The sequence below is a fragment of the Helicoverpa zea genome, chromosome 11 (assembly GCF_022581195.2).
Source record: "Helicoverpa zea isolate HzStark_Cry1AcR chromosome 11, ilHelZeax1.1, whole genome shotgun sequence".
Lineage (NCBI taxonomy): Eukaryota > Metazoa > Arthropoda > Insecta > Lepidoptera > Noctuidae > Helicoverpa > Helicoverpa zea.
Window position 1 is genome coordinate 6,194,262 of NC_061462.1, and position 19,816 is coordinate 6,214,077.

The window sequence follows — 19,816 nt, forward strand, 5'->3', positions numbered from 1 at the left end:
TTTGCTTTTTTTATTTTATAGCGGTAACCCTGAACATTCTTGGCGCGTAATCAGCATTTAAAATTTTGTTTATATTTTTTGTATTAAATCAATTTAAACTATTAAACTGGTGAAAAAGTGTTGCGTTTATACTTGTAAAAGTGAATCCTACGGTGGTTGCAATATATCGTTCCACAGGTTAGCTAATAATAACATTTTCGTAAATCAAAGAACTAGGGGTGCCCATGAATTCTTGTAATGAGTCAAAATATGGGTGATGGATTTTAAAAATGAAGAAAGGCGACATAAAAAAAATTACTCTATTCCAAACTCTACTTCTTGTCTGTGACTTTGATCTTGTAAATTGTTCATTTTTATTGTGTATTATATGTGCTGATTTTTTAGTTGTGAAACATAAATAAGTGCACGAAATGTGTTGCAACGGATTGAAAATGTTATAAATATGACGTTTGTGTTGTGTTTGAGAAAGTGATGCGATTATTTATTGGTAAGTTTTCACCAAATTGGAAATGCCTAACTTTCGATAGACTTAGAAACACCGTAATTATTATCTATTTCTGAATTAACTGACCCCATTTGACCTTCGCACGTTGTTGTCAAATAAGTGAGCTCTAAAGTTATAGTTAAAATACTTCTGATCAGGCATTATGGACTTAGAATAGGCATGATGACAGTAATCAAAAATCATTAAAATAATATATTTATTAAATTAAACTTGAAGCTTGGAATATAGAACGCGCATTGTTTTCTTTATTAATAATGTGATTAATATGTATTTTTATAAAATAAAGTTACGAAATAAGGCAATCCGCCATGATATCTTGAACACCAATCAGAGCTCGTGACGTCATCTCTCAAAACAACTCGCGCGAAAGCGCGCGAGCGTCACATTTCGTTATTGTGAACTTCCACTGCGATCTTTGTTTTTAATTAATTAATTGTTTAAAACACGAGTTATGGAGCCCGGATTTATCAAGGCAAACAGCGCTAATTTGCCTAGAATTGATATCATAATGCTGGGAGAGTTTCTGGCATCAAATAAAGATTTTTGTTCAGCTGAATTTAGAAATGTTAAAACTTCCATGTAAGTATACTAGTTTAATTAAAAAACAATGAGAGATGAAACCTAACCTCGAAATAGTTATTTGCATTATAAACTATGCTAGAATCTAGAGAACTATGTAATAACTTACATCAAGGTGATCTTCACAAAAATAAAGTTGTACCCTGGGCAATATTGCTTTTGAATCTCGCCTTGCAAGTTTAAGCCACTTGTTTCGTATTTTTTTATTGTGAGGAACGTACACAAATAACTTATCAGGAGTTGTTTTAGATGTGTTCTTACACTGGGGGATCCCACAACACCTATGCCCTTTCGAATTGATATTTAATAACACAAAAAACTTAATTATTGCACGAGCGTTGTTTACTTGCGTCTTGTAATTTCAGTCGTGACGTCACAAGTGACGATATGACACTGACAAGCGTTTTCGCGCCAGATTCAAAGTGGACAGAGAAAAATGCAATTATTTGATATAAAAACTTCGCATTTTCTTAAAATTAATAATTTTTCATATAAAATAGACGTATACCTACATCATACAAAGGAATTTAAAAATTTGTCATCATGCCTATTCATGTGTTGAAAGTTAGTACAAATTCTTGACTTACATGTCGCGATTCAAAATATCCTGCCGAATCAATGGTAAAGTCATATGTCAAAACGTTGTCGAGCAGAGAGGTTAAAATGTTTTTTAAACATGTTTTTGTTTACATATTGCACACAAATGTATATATTGTTAGCTGCCAGTGGTTACATAAAGTAAAGAGCAGCAGAGACGAGCGACCATCGACACACCACCATTCAGTCGTGTATCTCTGCTTGGAGGATTCCATTTTCGAACGTCATTGTGACAAGACATGTTATAGTTTGACGGGAATACGATTTTGCCGCGCTTTTGAAAACAATCATAGTTGATTTTCATGTTAAAATTATTTCTTGTTATTTCCTTGTTAAATAAATATGCTTCTGGTTCTTTAAATTTAAAATTATTTCTTGTTATTTCCTTGTTAAATAAACATGCTTCTGGTTCTTAAAAATATAATAAATTGTTAAAAAGGTTCTTCTGACCTACAGACAGACATGTGTTGCTGGGGAGTTTGTTGCGCCACTTCTTCTTCCCAGCAAAAACACATAAGAAGTGGTGAAATGTGGGCGTTTTGGGGTCTTTTGTTAATTTCTGGCGTTCGAAAAGTGCTGTTTTGCAGCCTAATTTAAATAAACGACTTTTATTTTGATTTTGATCGTAAAAAAATACCATTATTTATATGGTGAAATACCATTTTCATTTATTTCGCTATCGCCCAAACATGACAATGTAAATATATTTTAATCAATTGTAAATAAAATACGATTTGTACAAAAATACTCCAAGCACGTGTATAATTTTCCAGAATGATCTTGTCACGAACGTATTTCCCATAAGCAGTTTTGTTAAATTTCCCATTTTAGATTTATCTAATAATCATAAATAAATTTACTATCTCATCTTCCCAGCTTCTTGGGTTTATACGTTATTGGCACGCGTAGTGGTGTTACGTAATTATCGTCACGAGTAAAGGTTGGTTCACACCGCACGTAGCATGCCCAGTACGTTACGTAGCCAACCCTTCGCATGTACGAATGAAGATGCCATCAGGTAAACTAGAAGAAAAAAAAAAAACAATCAAATTTACTCTGTCTGCGAAGTAAAACTTAAAAAAAATGTAGACCAATGTTCCATGTCTCGGAAGGCATGTTAAGGTGGAAATATTAATCAAGAAAGTTTGACAAACTTTTCAACGGTTACTGAGCTGAGAACGCAGATAGGCAGTCACTCCATGAAGAACACTGGTGCGACTGCAAGCCGACTACAAGATTATTGTCGCAAGACTTGACAGATATTACGATTTAGTTACTGCTACAATTCTCGGAAAACATCCTTCGGGAAATACTAACGTATTAACTTGAAAATGTATCGTAAGTTTATTCGACAGCTTCACATGCAAGGTAACCAGAAAATTTGGTTATGTCAAGAGCGAATACATGGCAATTAATCTGGTATTATGAAGTAAGTACTATTTTCATATGAACGTGGCTTTAGACATTGGGATCTTTATGTATTATCAGTACCATTGAGAAAAGCGTTGACGCCCCAAGTCTGTCCTTTCTGTCTCCGTTATCCGATTGGTCTTTTTGACGTGACGTAGTTCCCCAAGATGCCGTATTTTACGCCCATGCCACGTCGTATTCAAATTGTACTTAAAATATTTTAAAACTTTTTTTTAATTCGTTATTGTAGATCCGATTTCTTTTTTCCTACCAAGCCAAAAACCTTAACTCCTTGTAATGTTAGAAAAATCATGCAAAATATTAGGCACATCACACATGCTGCACATCACATATTTTTCAAAAATACTAATTACCATAAACCACCTAGTAAGTGAACATGCTTACTTAAACACTGAACACTATAACTTGAATTCCGATAATTTTAGAAACTTTACAAGGAAAAGAAAACTTAATAGTCCATTGAATACAACTTTTACCAGGGCCTTTGATAGTACTTACTTACATTACGGCACGTGATTAAATTTTATCATTGTTTTTATACATTACCTACTTTTACATAAAATACCAATTTGTGAAGAAGGCTTTTTTGTATTTTGTACAGACAAAATCTTACCAACTTACCAAGAAATTAATAATTCACTCAATAACACCCCGTCGTTTTTGCGTCGGGGGTTAAAAACTCTCTATTCTTCATCATTCGTAGATGAATACGATTAACACGAATACATTTTAACTGATTTATTGTTATAATTGCTAGACTGAAATAAGTTTTAGATGCTCAGAGCTCAAGGAAGCATTCTAGAAAAATGATGTAGTAAATGTATAACGTAACCTTATTATAATTGACTATTCACTACAGCTTTCTGAATCGATGTACGATGACCACATCCAAGAAATCACATGATATTCGGTGACCCAGCAGTGCAGAACCTGTCCTTTCCCGATATTGATTGATTGATCCAACATCACATCCACCCGAGATTGATCCAACTTCATTCCTATCACTAGGCTACATACTGACACCATACCTACTGTCGACTCACATGTGTTGTGTGAGACCAAGGAAATTCCTTAAAAGATAAACAATGTTACAGTATAAATCCAAAGTGACACTTTTTTATGTTATCGGCAAAAATGGATTTACTCATCTTTTTTTTTTAAGAGTACAAAATTATGCAACTGTACTGATTCATCAATACAGTGAGGATAGCAGACACCTCTTTAATATCTTTAGTTGTTAAATAAAATAAAATTTTAAGGTTTTCCTTGAAGTTACAAACTTTAACGAGATTATTTCATTACAAAAAGAAATAAAACATGTTTTCAAACTTTGTTTGAAGAGATATTAGAGTCGGCGAAAGTGGCATGAACTAAAGGTGGGTACAATGGGGTGATGACAAAAAGTGGTATGGTAACGCAGGTAATTTGGCACCGCATCTGTCCAAACCTGGTCGAAGATCCATTGGGCGGCCTAAAATGAGATGGAGAGATGTAGTGACAAAAACATGATAGAATGCCAGATACCCGATACAAATGCATGTCACAAATATAGCAAAGTGGAGGAGAAAAATATAAAAAGCTGTCATGGTAGTAAATGTGGGTAAATAGCAAAATAATGACACAATGTCAAAATGAAAAGTATGGTAATCCGTATTATCAAATATATTGGTTAGCCACGAGAAGACAGTGGGGTTGTGCCTTCTTGCAATGTCGCCTTTGGACCGAGGAAGTTTAACGAATTTAAAGCCAGAGACTGGTTCGAGATCGTGTACTGGCCAAATATCAATAATAGAATTCTGAAGTTAAGTTTATTACAAATACCTAGGTAGTTAGGTACCTACTGTGACTTAGTTTTTGGACGGATCTTCCTTTTAAGATTAGATGTAGCAGAAGGTTTAGGTAAAATATACACAAACAGACAAAAATTATCTCAGTAGATATTTTAGTTACAGGTGAAGTCAGAATCCAAACTTTACAGGTATTTTATACAAATTGTATTTTATTTAATGTTACAGTGAGAGAAAATCACATTTTTTCTAAGAAACACACAAGGCTAACACTAAAGTTTTGAAGGTACCTGAGAAGAAGGAAGGTGAGATTCTCCTGCATTTTAGTACAATAAAACGAAATCCCACAAATAAATGAAATACCTAAGAGATCTTCTTTAGGTATGGAGACACGAAAGAAGAAAAAGACAAACAGTAGATACTTACTGTGACTTTCATTAGAGGTACAGTCAGTGGACAAGAAGTGGCTGTCAAATTACATTTCCCTAAAACAACATTTCTAAAAAAGAAAGACTATTAGACATTTTATTTAAATTACCTATGTATTATATTAAGTATTAAAGATTACAAGTCACACTAGCTACTCTTGTAAGTAAATATGAATACATTTACTTGCATAATAAGTAGTAACTATTCAACAATTGGTAATCTTGAATATTCCAAAATCAACAAAAAAACTGCGACATGCCTATTGAATTCATCAAAATAAGACAAGAAGAAACCCAAGGATGAGTAATCAATCTAAGACATTTGGAGATCAGGGAATCCCAAGTGCAGGCAGCTTTTTCTCACAGATAACTCCTTCAAGATAAAATATGGACAGCCGTTATCTAGTTTACTGCTGTATTTATAAAGTACAAACACCATCATTTCTTCAGTAACCAAATAACTGTTAAACGTGAAGTTTCCTTCAGTGAATACCTGAATTCCTAAATTATAACCAGGTAAGCTTTAAAACTTTATTGTTACATACCACTTAATTTGTTTTCATCGTAGTGATTATAATTGAATCTTAAAATCAAAATATAGCTGCACGTCAATTACTTAACAATGTGATTTATAAATAATTGTAAAGTATTTCGTTTAATTTTAAAGTTAATTATAACCATTAAGAAATGAGTTTGTGTAGTATTTCCCAGGTTCTGAAAAACTGCACAAGAATACCTTTACTTTTGATTCAATTTAACAGTTTTCTTCGGATATTTTGAATTTGATTGTAGTTATTGACAATAAATTATCCAATCGAACTCAATTAATAAATCGGTTCACATATTACTAGGTACTACTCTACTGGACATTGGCCTCTTTTCAAACAGGGAAAGGGGATTGGCTATATATAACCTTAGTGATAACAAACCAGGTTTTTTCAAGTTGTTTGCCCCATCCTTTACTGGTGTCCAATAGATACATTAAAAGTGCTTACATACAACTTGCAAAGTAGGTTACGTTACTACTTTTCTGACCTGGAATCAAATCCATCCATTCGTATTTGAGAGGCAGGTGTTCTGACCACTAGACCAGTATTATTTTAAGTAGGTATCTATTATTTAACTTAATTGTTATGAGATAGATTATTATACAGTCATCGTCTTAATATAATATTAGATATTCCAGAATCCAATTATTTAAGCTGTATTCAATGTTTTAAATATAGCAGAACAGTTAGTTTGAATATTTTTTCTGAACAATTTTTGAATAATTCAATTGTTTGTTTTAAAACCAGCCTTGAGAAATTGGCAAAGTACTAGACGAACCTCTACTATCTTGCAACAGTAGGTACCTAATAATTTCCTTTCTACGTGAAATCTTTATCTTTTGGATAAATCAGCATGTTCTTGAAACATCACACAGCAAACAGACAGCTGTTGTTATGTAGGACATCACACCACTTTGTGTTTCGAACTGTTGCAAATGTTAATTTCATTAAACACTTTCAATAATGAAAATAACTCTAATTGTTTTAAATTCAATTCAAGCACTGGTACAAAGCTACGTCCGATACTGAAAGCCGACCCCAACATAGTTGGGAAAAAGGCTCGGAGGATGATGATGTTTTAAGTTTAATCAAAGTAGTCGTAGGTTCAATTGACTCATATTTTTAACATATTTTTTCGATTGTTCCAGATATGTCCGGCCCAGGAGACAAGAGAGAACAAAAACCCTACCGCCCTCCCCCATACGAGAGGCCTTATGGACCTCCTGATAACCCCAAGGATCGTCCAAGAGCTTAAACTTACATCTCCAATGTTATCCAGCTTCATAGTTTACACATCTAAGCTTATATAGTAATATTTTATGCTAAGTTAGTAATTTCGGAGGTCCACGCCATTCCTGTACAAGGAATTATGCTGTGTGGAGCTGAAGTAACTTAAAGTGAAACTACGATACTTGGATTGTATGCTCCCTGTCCTGATCAACCAGTACCTCATTCGACAGGGGATGATGGTATACGACTTCTGGAGAAGTGCTGGCCATAGCGTTAATTATGTTTCTGCCAAATTGCGCAATGGACAGCGATAATTGATTCGACTGATTAATTAACTATGTTCAAGTTCAATTCATAGACCATCTGATAGAATATGTTGGTCTTTTCTAGAAAGGCTTAGGTACTCTGTTGCACCGAAATTAGTCAACTGTGTCACCCATCTATCAATGTTGGAAAAACCACATCATGGCATGATTTTTTGGGAAATACTGAAGAGATAAACTCAAGATGAGAGTGTATTGTTGTGATCAGTTCATATTGATTGTTCATTTATCAATCACAATATAGATACTGGTGAATTGATAATGTCACGTTTGTTCCAATATCATTATCCAATTTATTTGTAAGTAGGTATACTGAAGTATGTTCAGAATGATTGTTTTTGAAATGTTTTGATGTTTGATTATTTAATTTTATTTGTAGAATCTCTAATAAATTGTATTACTTATTAAACAATAAAAACTGTATCATTTCAAATTCTACTTACTTACCTTTATTTGTACAGCTTATTTCAGCTGGTCATTAAAAAACAAATACGAATCGAAAGTATTAATTAATAATTAGTAGTATTAATATTACCATAGGCTTATTTTTCAGATATTAAGAAGTAGATTTTCTACAAAGTTTTCCAGGACATTAGGTATAATTTTTTCTCACGACTAGAAAACTCCGACTACGTCAACTCATTCCCAAATCAGGATTTAATGAAAGGCTGAAAACAGGTAATCAAAGACAAGCTAGCTTTAATTAAAACTATGACAATGTCACATTTAAATGATAAGTTCAGAATAATTAAAGAGACAAACTAGAACATTTGTATTAAAATTATGCTATAAGTGATAACATTAAGCATAGTTCCAAGTAGCATAGAGTAGCTCAATTTGAATAGGCTGCAAGCTGTGAACTGTAGACGATCATTGCTGACTAGTTCTTTAAAGGTCTCCAAAACTGGCTTTCTTGAAGGCACTGAAATAATCACAAATAAGTTATATCAGCCAGACAAGACACGAAATAAGCTTGTAGGCTGTTGATAGTCATATGTTTTTGCACACGAATTTTCTCAACAACTTTTGTCACAATATCAGCACGTGCTTCTGTAGGTAATAATACCTACTTACAGACAAAGTTACTATCATGTTTACAATAGGAGTGTAGATTGCACACGGACTGTAATAACCGGGCAAAACAAGTAATAAGTTAGTGCACACTGCTTGCGTTCTGTACAATATCCATAGAGCCCTAGAGCGGGGTGCAAATTTTAATATGCAAATCTTATTTTAGAGATATAGAGGTATAATAGGTTTATATTGGTTCGGCTACTGTTAGTTCCTTCCCATTTTTTATATAGTTTGGATAATAAATTAGGTAAAACTCACCACATCTAAAGTCTATCAGGCACTTGATAATAAGTGTGATAGTCTGATTCACTTCTTTAGATATCTGGTCATTGATGTAACATCCGATGAAACACCAAAAGAAGGGCAAAATGGTTTGAAGTATAACGAGCCACTGAAGCGTCACCTGAAATCAAAATTCCTGAGTTGCTTACAATTTGTATAAAAATTAAATTAATTTGACGCAGAAATGTAGGATGTTTTTCGAGGTGTGTTACATCATCTTAAGTCAATCTGGATAAAAAAATATAAACATGAACTTGAGCCTCAGAAAACTTTTACTAAAAGAATAATTATCCCTTTTAATATATGAGACCTAAAAGTTGTTTATCGTCATCGGCCTTTTTACCGTCTCACTGCTAGGCACAAGCCCCTCTCATACAGAGGATTGAGCGTTAATCATCACGCTTACTGAATTCGATGGTACCAACGAGTATTTTATTTAAATCAATTTTACCAGAATCATGCGTTTAGAACATGAGACAACACATGTCTAGCCTAGTATTAGCTGTAATCATATACATAGTGTGTTATGAAAGCCTTTCAAACCTTATTGGTGACGAGGACTGTCACGCCCACCACTCCACTCGTGAACATTAACCATATCGATATGAAAATCTGTAATTAAAGCTGAATTACTTTAACTATTTTTAATGAGGTTTCATACTAAATCTGATTGAATTTCGTTGATATGCATATCACATTAAAAAAATAAACGATTAATATTTTTTTTATTCAAACACATATTTATGTCTTATCAAAACGTCGTATAATATGACTCGCCTTAGGTGCCTATGTAGGTAATATTCAGGCCGAACTTACCTGTAAACCGTAGCACTTCTCCAAAAGATGAATACAAATGCTTAAATTATCATAAAGTTTGCAAAGAAACTTTAAATCGAAATGTACGTTGTTTTCAATTTCAACAAACTCGATACTATTAAAAAATATGTATTTCATCGTGAATCTTTTTCCCAAGTTCTCCCTACATACAATTTTAGGGCCTTTATCATTGTACATTAAAGTTCTAGACAACTGGTTGTTAATGACTTTCACGAGTGCTAATATTAAAATCAAGTGCATAATTAAATGCATTATTGATAAAAACGTAGGGATTCTTATCACAAAAATGTAAGGTGGATAACTGTATACAATTTCCATAACTATTAAAACAATAAATATTATCATCGGTATTAAATACCACACGTACATTTCGTACGTAAATAATCTTAGAACCTTCCTATCTATATTTACGTCTTTGACAATTTCATCAAACATTTCTCTTACGCAAACATAATTTTTATCACTGTTTAACAAGTTGATTATTATAGTAATTATATTCGCAACTAAATCGTTGATATCAGGTATAATTTTCATGTCATTTTTCAGATCCAAATACAGTATCCTTTCTTTTGCAAATGAATAGCTGCTTATTAACCCAACAGCTAAGGTTATGGCCCAGAGTTTTAACCAAATATGTGTTTTGTTGCCAGTTATTGTAGTTTTAGGCAAACCAAAAAGATTGCTAATAAAATCAAACGGTCGGAAATACTCGTAAATCATTTTTCGTACCGTCTTGTAACACGAATGTTGTCTATTCACTAATAATCTAATGAAGAAAATGGTGGAAAATCTAATTCATCAAATGTATTTTAAAACTGTGATATAACGTAGCTGCTATTAAAAATAAATTAAAACGTCATTATACCTACTGGGTGACAGATATACAACATATTAATTACTTTTCGAAAATCGTTATTACTCAAATAATATTAGAAAATAAAGTGAAATCATGATACTTTCAGACTTTTTATTTGTAGGTAAAAATTTATTTATTTGATTGTATTTCAGTGGACAACAATGAAAAGCAATTTTCGACGCTCTGTTGTAGTAAGACTTTGTCTTTTTAGGAATACTTCTTTATTATATTTTTAATGGAGTGTAAACCTGTAATTGCTATGTGTTAAAGAAAAGAACAAAAATGTATCAAATAGGTAGTGTAAAAAAATATAGTAGGTATCTACTTATTTCTCTTTCTCGTATGCAATACAATTAATAAAATTAGGTACGTCTTATCTCACACAAATACTCTGTGTTCCTATCACCCCTAAGCTTATGTACTCTTAAAAGTACATATTTAATGCAGCAGATGGCACCACTAAACCTTAAAAATAAATACGGTGTTTTGTCCGATTTCTAGCATCATCTGGATTTTTCTATATGCCTATCAAGAATAAAATATTTTGGTTGAAAAGACTGATAATCAAACTTGATTAAAATAAAATTAAAATATTCGTAGAGAAGGTCATCATTCTTATGAATAGGTAAGTACCTACACCTAATATCACATACTGGGCAAATTATAAATGGCAATGTAGGTATATTCAATGATTCATACATGTTCTCTATGTAATAAAAGATCCCTTATTCATCGCATCAGGCAACTATACTACAACAATGACTGGACTGATAAGCAATACACTTTTTTTGTGTTCTATGTCATCAGCAGAAGGTGATTTATTAAGTAAAAGGTGAATTGGTACAATTTCAATACATTCTGCGTTCAATTCGAAGTAGGAAATTGCTATCTTATCGTGAAAAGCGTCGAAGTCCTAGCCGATATGATAAGGGCGTGAATCAGATGATAGGTACAAATAATTGATAAACAACAGAATTGTCCAGTAAAGTATCGAACACCTGTGCAAGAAACTGTAACTATCGTTTATTTATTTACTTTCAAGAAAAAGAAATACAAACATCAACATGTCTCACAGTAAGTACTAAATCAATGTTTTGATTTATATTGCAACCCTAACTAAATTTAAATTTTAGGAAATATCTAGTATATTTTTTTATTTTAATTATTGATATCAAAGTGATAAGTGTCCCGTTAATTATGATAAACACTTGACTATGCTTCCATTGTCCAAGACGTAAAATAATTAAATACCAACTTAAAACCTCTTTTGTGCTTTACTGAAATTAAGAAGCAACTGAAATGGTTGAATGATGCAATGTTGTGCAATGACTGTTGTGTGTCCGCCCGCAATTTCTGAGTAAAATTCTTCCCAGACAGTGGCATAAACATATATAAATCAATAACCCTATTTATAATTTGGGCCCTAATCTATATGTGTGCCAAACTTCACTCTATTTCGTTCAACCAATAAAGCGTGGTTAAGGAACAAATATCCAAAACTTTCACATTATATTTATGATAACATCGAATAATATAATGATATTTTGTTTCTCCTAATTTCAGACCCACCTTACGGACCACCACCTCCATACTACACTGGCCAAGGGCACCCACCACCTCCCCCTCCCGGAGGATTCGCGTATGTGCCAGCACCAGTAATGATGCCGGTCTACCAGCCCCCGCCGCCACCACCACCACCAGAAGTCACCGCGCCACCAACCTTCGTCACCAATTACATCTACCAGCAGCCGCCGCAGCCACAACCTGTTATTGTCGAAGGTAACGATTGGTCCCTTTCAATATCTTTTTTATTGGGAACATTGATGAGGTTGGTTAAAATGAGTCATTCAATAGTACATGCATCATAAACACTATCTCAAACACATACTCACAGTATTGGAATTAAAAGTAAGGGTACTTATTATGATAAGACGGAACAATAATAACTAGAACGACGCTTACACATATTTATCAACAAATCGAAAGCAAACCGATTTTTGTACTTATTTAAACAGCTATATATCTGTAAAGAGCATTTGACACTGTCAATAGAGAGGTGTTCCACAGGGCAATACGTAGGGCCTCTTGGTTTAGTCTTCATTAAAGTAAGCTATGCAAAACAATGTATTCAGGTAGCGTGGTACTCCTTATTTGCAGAAATCACTATACAACAACAACCAAGCAATCCGTGGAGTAACGTATTGTCGACTGCCGAAAAGGGATTGGCGACAGTTGGCAAAGGGTTGGCCTTGCTTGAAACTGGTCTGCGCAATAGGAATTCTAGTAAGAACCAGTCAATGGTGCAGGTTTTTAAATTGTAGTCGCAGAATAGACTATTCCTGATCTTACGATAGCTTATAGATACAAAAATGGTAGAACACATAGCTTCCCTGTAGTTTGTAACATAGCAATTTCACAATTAATCAGAATTGAAATGTCTCGTTTCAGATATCGAATGGGTACCAGCTACAACAGGGGACGTTGGTTCTCTGTCCCACAAGGCTTTCGTAGCTGGCAGGGAAGCTTGGGATGGCAGTCCTCTGTGCGTGATCAGGGCACACCACAGCGGAGAGTTCCTTCCTGGCAAGCTGGCCATCAAACATCGTGCGGCTTATGTGCCTTATGGAGGGAGAGAAGTTCCTGTTCATAACTTTGAGGTACGTGTTCTACGTTTATTACCTAAATTTTTTATATAGAAACGTGAAATTAATTCTAACTATTCTTAACACTAAAATAAATGCCATTGGTAGTCCGAGAAAAAAACCCGTAATTTTTTATGAATATTATGTACAAAGTGCAACCCTACTGTTATTTATTTAGCTCAGATCTTTTCAATAAGTCTCATGCTTTCACTGTCTATACAGGACAATAAATAAACAGTTATTTTATTTGCTTGTTCGTCAATCTTCAGGTTCTGTGTGTCCCGTCCCACGCAGTCCGTTGGCTACACAGCAGCAACGGCCAGGTTCCAGTGGGGGCCATTGCAGCCGGCAACACCCACAGTGGTGAACCACTTTATATTGGACGTGTTCGCCACATGCAGTCTTTGACACCTGGCAAAGTAAGTTTTATTCATTGAAACTTTTCCTACAAAGTTTTGTTGTAGAACCTACGAGTTAATTAGGGTCGTTTCTTTCTAGTACCTATTCCACTTCTTTGGCAATGCTTACTTCAGAGTATGGAAAGTTTTACTCTACTATTATATCGCAAACTTATAACAATATCAAACAATGGTTGTCTGTGCATCCCACTAGGGAACCACCAACAGGGCTCACAATAACGCTCGAATTCTTTCTTTAGCTAGCTTCCCCTTTTCCTCGTATCCTTTGTTATACTTATAACAATCATATCAATATGTCTGAGTATGACTCATTATGAACACTAATCTAATCAATAATATAATCAACATGAGAGTATTTGTCATTGCAGAATATTGTGTCTATATATTCACGAACTTAATAGTTGGTTAAGTTACTTACATAACAAGTATTTTACTAAGTGTATTAAGAGGACGAATTGGAATTTTTGGCGCCAAGGATCTCAATTTTTCTCAGTAAATACAAAACGGATCAAAATACAACTTGGTTACCTGAAAGTTCATGATATAAACCTTATTTTGTTAGACGTAGAAACATGATTAGGTAACTTTTATAACAGAGAAAAATATATCAAACATACCTCTTTTTAAAAAGAGATTCACATATTATGGGCAAACGGGACCGATTTAAGCCTCTTAACTTTTTTAGTAGTTGAGTATATACATACTCTTTAAAATTGTAGAAGGAATTTTTATCAAATTATCATTTCTAAATAATAAAATTACGAAATCATTTTGTCGCTTACGACTTTTAGTTATAAGCTAGCGCGCGTATTGTTATCCTCGCCCCGCTCAGACGCTCCGACCCCTTTTGGCGCCTTAGATGCGCGTGCCGGTTATGGAATTATTGTTGACCAATTCGTCGCCTTAAGTTCACCTGTTGGACACAAAGACTATAAAACCACTTGACTACGCATACAGTGCCCCGACGCTCGCCAAACGTTAGTGATTTTGCGCGTACTATAAGGCTACGATCAGTACGATCCTTTAGTAGCGACCAAGTCTATGACCTGCGAACACGCTAAATTATTGAGGATTTTATTTAGTAAAAAATAAAAAAACTGCCTACATGCGCGATGAAATGGTGCGGGAAACAATCCAGGACATCTAGTTACAAAAAAAGATGGCATTGGCAGGTATCAATACCAAAATTTGGCTTTGATTTAATTATATTACGAAATGCCACAGGGGTCTATTTAAATTGGTGGTTGGTGAACCGCGCTCACGCTCGTTGATGTCTTTTGGGAAAGTCCCTTTCTTTCATTAAGAAATTCTAATATGTCTATTTCTTTCTTGCCCTTTGTATTCCTATCGATGAAATTTGGGCTGTTACCTTTAAGGATGAAGTGGATATCGATAATAGTACATTTACAATTGTTAAAAAATATGTTTTATTTTGGCTAATGAGTTAATTAACTGACCGTAGCGACGTTAGAGGCAGCTGTTTCTGGTGCCTCCACAAATTAATTTTAATGTAATCGAAAGAAGATTTTTGAAGATTCCAGAAATAAAAGAGAAGTGGATATATACTATCAATGGGGAAAATTGGTCCCCAACTAGTAAATATGTAGACGCTCGATTATCGTTTTTTACCAAAAACAATCAGGACCCTAAAACATTAATTCGAAAAACTTATACTAAATTAATACATTTTAAGAATCAATAATTTTCTTGTACGGAGTTCTTTTTTGTAATAGACTGATTTTATTAAATATTCTTATACAATTTTTATTGAGTATTTATTACTACGATGAAATACATTTTATCGATATTTTTTAATTGAAAGAGAGTAATCCCTTGCTGAGCGTACTCATGCAACTCGACCTTGAACTGACCAATAGTAGCCGCGGATTATGCCGCGTCCCCCGGCCCTCGCCGGTGAGTCGTGTTCTTAAAAGAAATTGACGAATGCGCTCTCTAGTGGTTAATTTACTTTATGGTTGGACACGATGAATCCTAAATTTTGTCAAGCATTTAGAATAACAGGAGAATATGATTTTCATAAAATCAAATCTCCGTGATGGTTCATAATTTTTCTTTACAAAATTGGACATGAATATTTATTCCACGATGTTACAAGCATACATGGTTTCTTTTCCAGGTGCACCCCAGTCACGGATGTTGCTACATTTCATTCGCTGGATCTGAACATACTCACAAGACTTACGAGGTGCTATGCAGAATTGTTGGTTAATCCACCAAAGAACCAACTTACAATCACTATGAGAATATTACCTAATAAAATGTAAACAATACTTAATATGTATTGAGAAGATATACAAATACGGTCATCGTTAATTATGAAAAAGCCACTTTATCATTTTCAAAATCTGATCATATCAAATGCTTCAATTGTGATAAATTTGAAAATGACGTCATACAAAACTCTAATTGTACAAGTATGTACCTAACTGAAAACATAAATTAATAATCTTTACGAAACCAATAAAAATACCACTTTTCATTTGTTTATTTTAATATTTTTTTTGCACATCCTTACGAGTTTTCCATATGCGACAAGACGTCAGTAGGAGAGTATTGGTGCATCTGGATCATCATTGGATCCAGACGCACCAATATAAATAAGTAGGTACTGCATTCAGAATTCTCTATTCAAAATGACTCTTCTACTCAAAAACCTTTATTCAAAGTAAGACCTCTATTTACTGAACTATCTTAGTTACTAGGAGACCTATCTACAAAGTGTTGACTTGCATTTGTGCCATATTTCAGGAGGAGGACATAAAATACGTAAATAATCTATTGGAATTACAGCAGACGGGAAATTGCTAAATATGCACTGCTTTTTTAGGGTTTCGTACCTCAAAAGGAAAAAACGGAACCCTTATAGGATCACTTTGTTGTCCGTCTGTCTGTCTGTCTGTCAAGACCTTTTATCTCGAGAACGTGTGGACGTATCAAGCTGAAATTCACATGAAATACTCAGGTCTAGGTATTGTCCCTTTAATATCAAACTTCGAAGCCAAGCCAATCAAAAGATCGCCATCGAGCATCTGTGTTCGGGATACCCAGAACGTTAAACCTTTTTTAATGTAAAACACTAAAACCTGTAATGTAGGAACCTCTTTGTGTCTGTATTTTGTTTTATCTTTTTTTAATTTTTCGCTGTCAAAAATAAGTCTTGCGGAATACAACTCTTTATAAATTTTCACGAAGCATTTTTTATTGATTTAATATACAGTCCTATTCATTGGTCCTTGCGATTGGATAAAATAAGAAGAACTAATTACGGCCTACGTGGAAACCTATATAATTTGGAGGAACTGGACGCGGATATGCATACAGTGGTGTTCATTGATAACATTGATAATCTTATTCATTGTAGGCAAAGGTACCCAGTGCTCTAAATATAGGTAAGGTAATAGGTATTTCAGCTAAGTGAAAATTTTTAAGGTTAGTACTACCTATTTATTTATTTAGGCTGTTGTAACCAGATAAATAATTTATCTGCAGTTAACTAACTTCAGTGCTAAACTATAAGCAGAAACTAGGTGTGTTATGAACGTAGTGATTATTGTAATACATCTTTAAGGGATATTTTAGGTTTTCTGTTAAATTTTCACTAATGTAAGTTAGTATCAGACAGTCTATTAGGTAGGTACTCTTATTTGTATACTTTAACTTGTTGTATTCCCTTATTATTATTTGCAAGTCTTATTTCTAAGTTTGTGAGACATTACGAATTGGTATTAACTTATTTAACATTACAGTGTAATTAATACCGGTCTCCAAAATGACCGACAAGGAGTCAGTCAGAAAACGCGCGAGTTGCAAGGGTCGGTTGACAGCATTTACCAATTATGTCAACGAGTTGGATGAGTCATTGGATGCGTCACAGGTGTGCGAATTGCAACTACGTTTGGGTAAGATGGAAAGTTTATTTTCACAATTTGACGAGGTTCAGTCAAAATTAGAGTGTTTAGCTGATGATGTCAATAGTCAACTACCGGAGCGTAACGAGTTTGAATCTAAGTATTATAAGATCTTTGCAAAGGCTCAAGACTTACTTACACGTAACTTGAAACCAACTAAGAATGAACCTTTGGAAAGTGATTATAGTTCAGCACAAACGCGTAATCGCAGGCTTGTTAAATTACCTACCATACAACTGCCTAAGTTTTGTGGTTCCTATGAGAAATGGTTGGAGTTCCATGACACGTTCTCTAGCTTGATACATTGTAATGATGATATTGATGACGTCAACAAGTTTCATTATCTTAAAGCGTGTCTCGAGGGATCAGCTGCTGTTGTGATCCAATCCATTGAGTTTTCCGCGAACAACTATTCTGCGGCGTGGAAGATATTATGCGATCGCTATGACAACAAGCGGGTTTTAATAAACAACCATGTTGCAGCATTATTCAACCTCGAGACTGTTAAAAAAGAATCTTCCGTAGCTTTAAAACGTGTCATTGATTCTGTGAATAAGAATTTGCGTTCATTGGAATCGTTAGGAGAGCCAACAGATCATTGGGACACGCTGTTGATTCACATGGTATCAACCAAATTGGATTCTAAAACCTTTCGAGAATGGGAAGAATTTAAAGGTAGGTTTGTTAAGGACAAGTCAGTTACTTTGAACATATTTTTTGACTTCTTGCGAAGCCGTTCAGATTTGTTAGAGACTATTGAAATGTCACAGAGTAGTGCTAATAAGTCATCTCTTACTAACATTAAATATAAAAGCATGGTGTCTGTAACCAGTGCGCCAGATAAGCAGTCTAATTCATTTAAACATTGCCCGAAGTGTAGCGGTGAACATAATCTTAATAACTGTTCACAATTTTTAGATCTTAGTAATGAACAGAGGTTGGAGTTACTACCACAATACAAGATATGTTTTAACTGTTTCCGTTCGGGTCATTATGCAAATCGGTGCAAAGCAAGTGGCTGCAAAGTGTGTAAGCGTAAACACAACACTCTTGTTCACATTACTGATGGTAAAGCTAACTCGTCAATTGAACCATCAACCTCTATCGGTAACGGCAATAACAGCAGTGAAGTTGCGAAGCCATTGCCCAATAACAACGTAACATTGTCGGCACAAGTCACGGCGAATGTGCGAAATAAAGGAGAAGTTCTTTTGGCCACTTCTTTGTTCAAACTTTATGATAGCAGTAACCGCGAACATCTTGGTCGTGCTGTTCTTGACAGTGGTAGTACGTGCTGCCTTATCACAGAGAAATTCTGTAATTCATTAAGTTTGCCGACTATTAAAGTTAGCGAGACATTAATTGGCATAAATAATTCCAACTCATTAATAAGTAAAATGTGTTGCGTTCCGATAAAATCATTGAATGAAAACTTTTCTGTAAATATTAATTGTTACATCTTACCTTCTATCACTGAAGAAGTGCCTTGTCGTCAACTTAATCTTAATGACATAAATATTCCGAGTGATTTATGTCTAGCTGATCCTCATTTTTATGCACCATCCTCCGTGGACTTAATTATAGGTGCAGATGTTTTCTGGGACATCTTGGGAACAGAAAAGATAAACCTCGGTATAGGTAAACCGGTACTATTTGAGACTAGACTAGGTTGGATAGTTTCAGGCCCTATGGTTAATAGTGGTCAAGTGTCGCGTTCATCCTCATTAATTTGTAATTTTACGAATATTCATCATTCTGAAGCTAATGTTTTACAGAATGACTCAAGTACCGATGACATCCAAAACCGTTTAATGCGTTTTAGGCAGCTTGAGGAAGTTAGCCATCAGTCATCAGTACATTCTCTAGAAGACAAAATGTGTGAAGAGCACCTTATTAGAAACACTACGTGTCTGAAAGATGGCCATTTTTGTGTTAGATTAACGTTAAAAGAATCACATTATAACTTAGGTCACTCTGAACATAAAGCTAAGCAGTGTTTGCTTTCATTAGAGCGTAGTCAGACATCATTTAGCATTCGTTATTGTGATTTTATAAAAGAGTATTTAGAGTTAAAACATATTTCTTTATGTGCACCTGATCCACAGAAGGTTGCATATTTAATAGCTCATCGTGGCCTTATCTGTGAAAGTACTTTAACTACTGAAGGACCCGTTGAGCTGGCTTCAGCTGGTGTGCCATTACATAAATGGAAATCAAATACTCCTCAAGTATTACCCGATCATATAGGTCATTCTTTATTTAGTTTGAATATTGGTTCAATAGAACCTTGTAAAATGTTAGGTTTGAGCTGGCTTACTGAGACTGACGTCTTAGTATTTTCATTGAATC

At 34.3% G+C, this 19,816-nt stretch overlaps 2 protein-coding genes and 1 long non-coding RNA gene across 8 annotated transcripts; 2 read left to right on the forward strand and 1 right to left on the reverse strand.

The window, feature by feature from the left end:
• The first annotated feature begins 4,416 nt into the window (after positions 1 to 4,416).
• On the forward strand, positions 4,417 to 7,930 carry LOC124634722. Of its 4 annotated transcripts, none has more exons than XR_006984898.1 (4): positions 4,417 to 4,488; positions 5,128 to 5,204; positions 5,455 to 5,843; positions 7,024 to 7,930. It is a non-coding gene; the product is annotated as an uncharacterized LOC124634722 (long non-coding RNA). The 4 variants fall into 4 exon arrangements; XR_006984899.1 differs by having other exon boundaries at positions 5,610 to 5,843; XR_006984900.1 differs by having other exon boundaries at positions 5,656 to 5,843.
• Positions 7,931 to 8,110: 180 nt separating this feature from the next.
• On the reverse strand, positions 8,111 to 9,402 carry LOC124634530. Its single transcript, XM_047170139.1, has 3 exons — positions 9,328 to 9,402; positions 8,761 to 8,905; positions 8,111 to 8,350 (listed from the first exon to the last, which is right to left on the reverse strand). Exons 1-3 carry the CDS (start codon positions 9,373 to 9,375, stop codon positions 8,190 to 8,192), a joined length of 354 nt encoding a protein of 117 aa, XP_047026095.1. The 5' UTR covers positions 9,376 to 9,402; the 3' UTR covers positions 8,111 to 8,189.
• A 1,682-nt stretch (positions 9,403 to 11,084) lies between these two features.
• On the forward strand, positions 11,085 to 16,046 carry LOC124634494. 3 transcript variants are annotated; one of them, XM_047170091.1, is made up of 6 exons: positions 11,085 to 11,102; positions 12,041 to 12,256; positions 12,635 to 12,760; positions 12,926 to 13,134; positions 13,389 to 13,538; positions 15,676 to 16,046. In XM_047170091.1, exons 2-6 carry the CDS (start codon positions 12,136 to 12,138, stop codon positions 15,766 to 15,768), a joined length of 699 nt encoding a protein of 232 aa, XP_047026047.1. In that variant the 5' UTR covers positions 11,085 to 11,102; positions 12,041 to 12,135; the 3' UTR covers positions 15,769 to 16,046. The 3 variants fall into 3 exon arrangements, with proteins under 3 accessions (XP_047026047.1, XP_047026046.1, XP_047026048.1); XM_047170090.1 differs by lacking the exon at positions 11,085 to 11,102 and adding an exon at positions 11,175 to 11,551; XM_047170092.1 differs by lacking the exons at positions 11,085 to 11,102; positions 12,635 to 12,760 and adding an exon at positions 11,183 to 11,551.
• Positions 16,047 to 19,816: the final 3,770 nt, after the last annotated feature.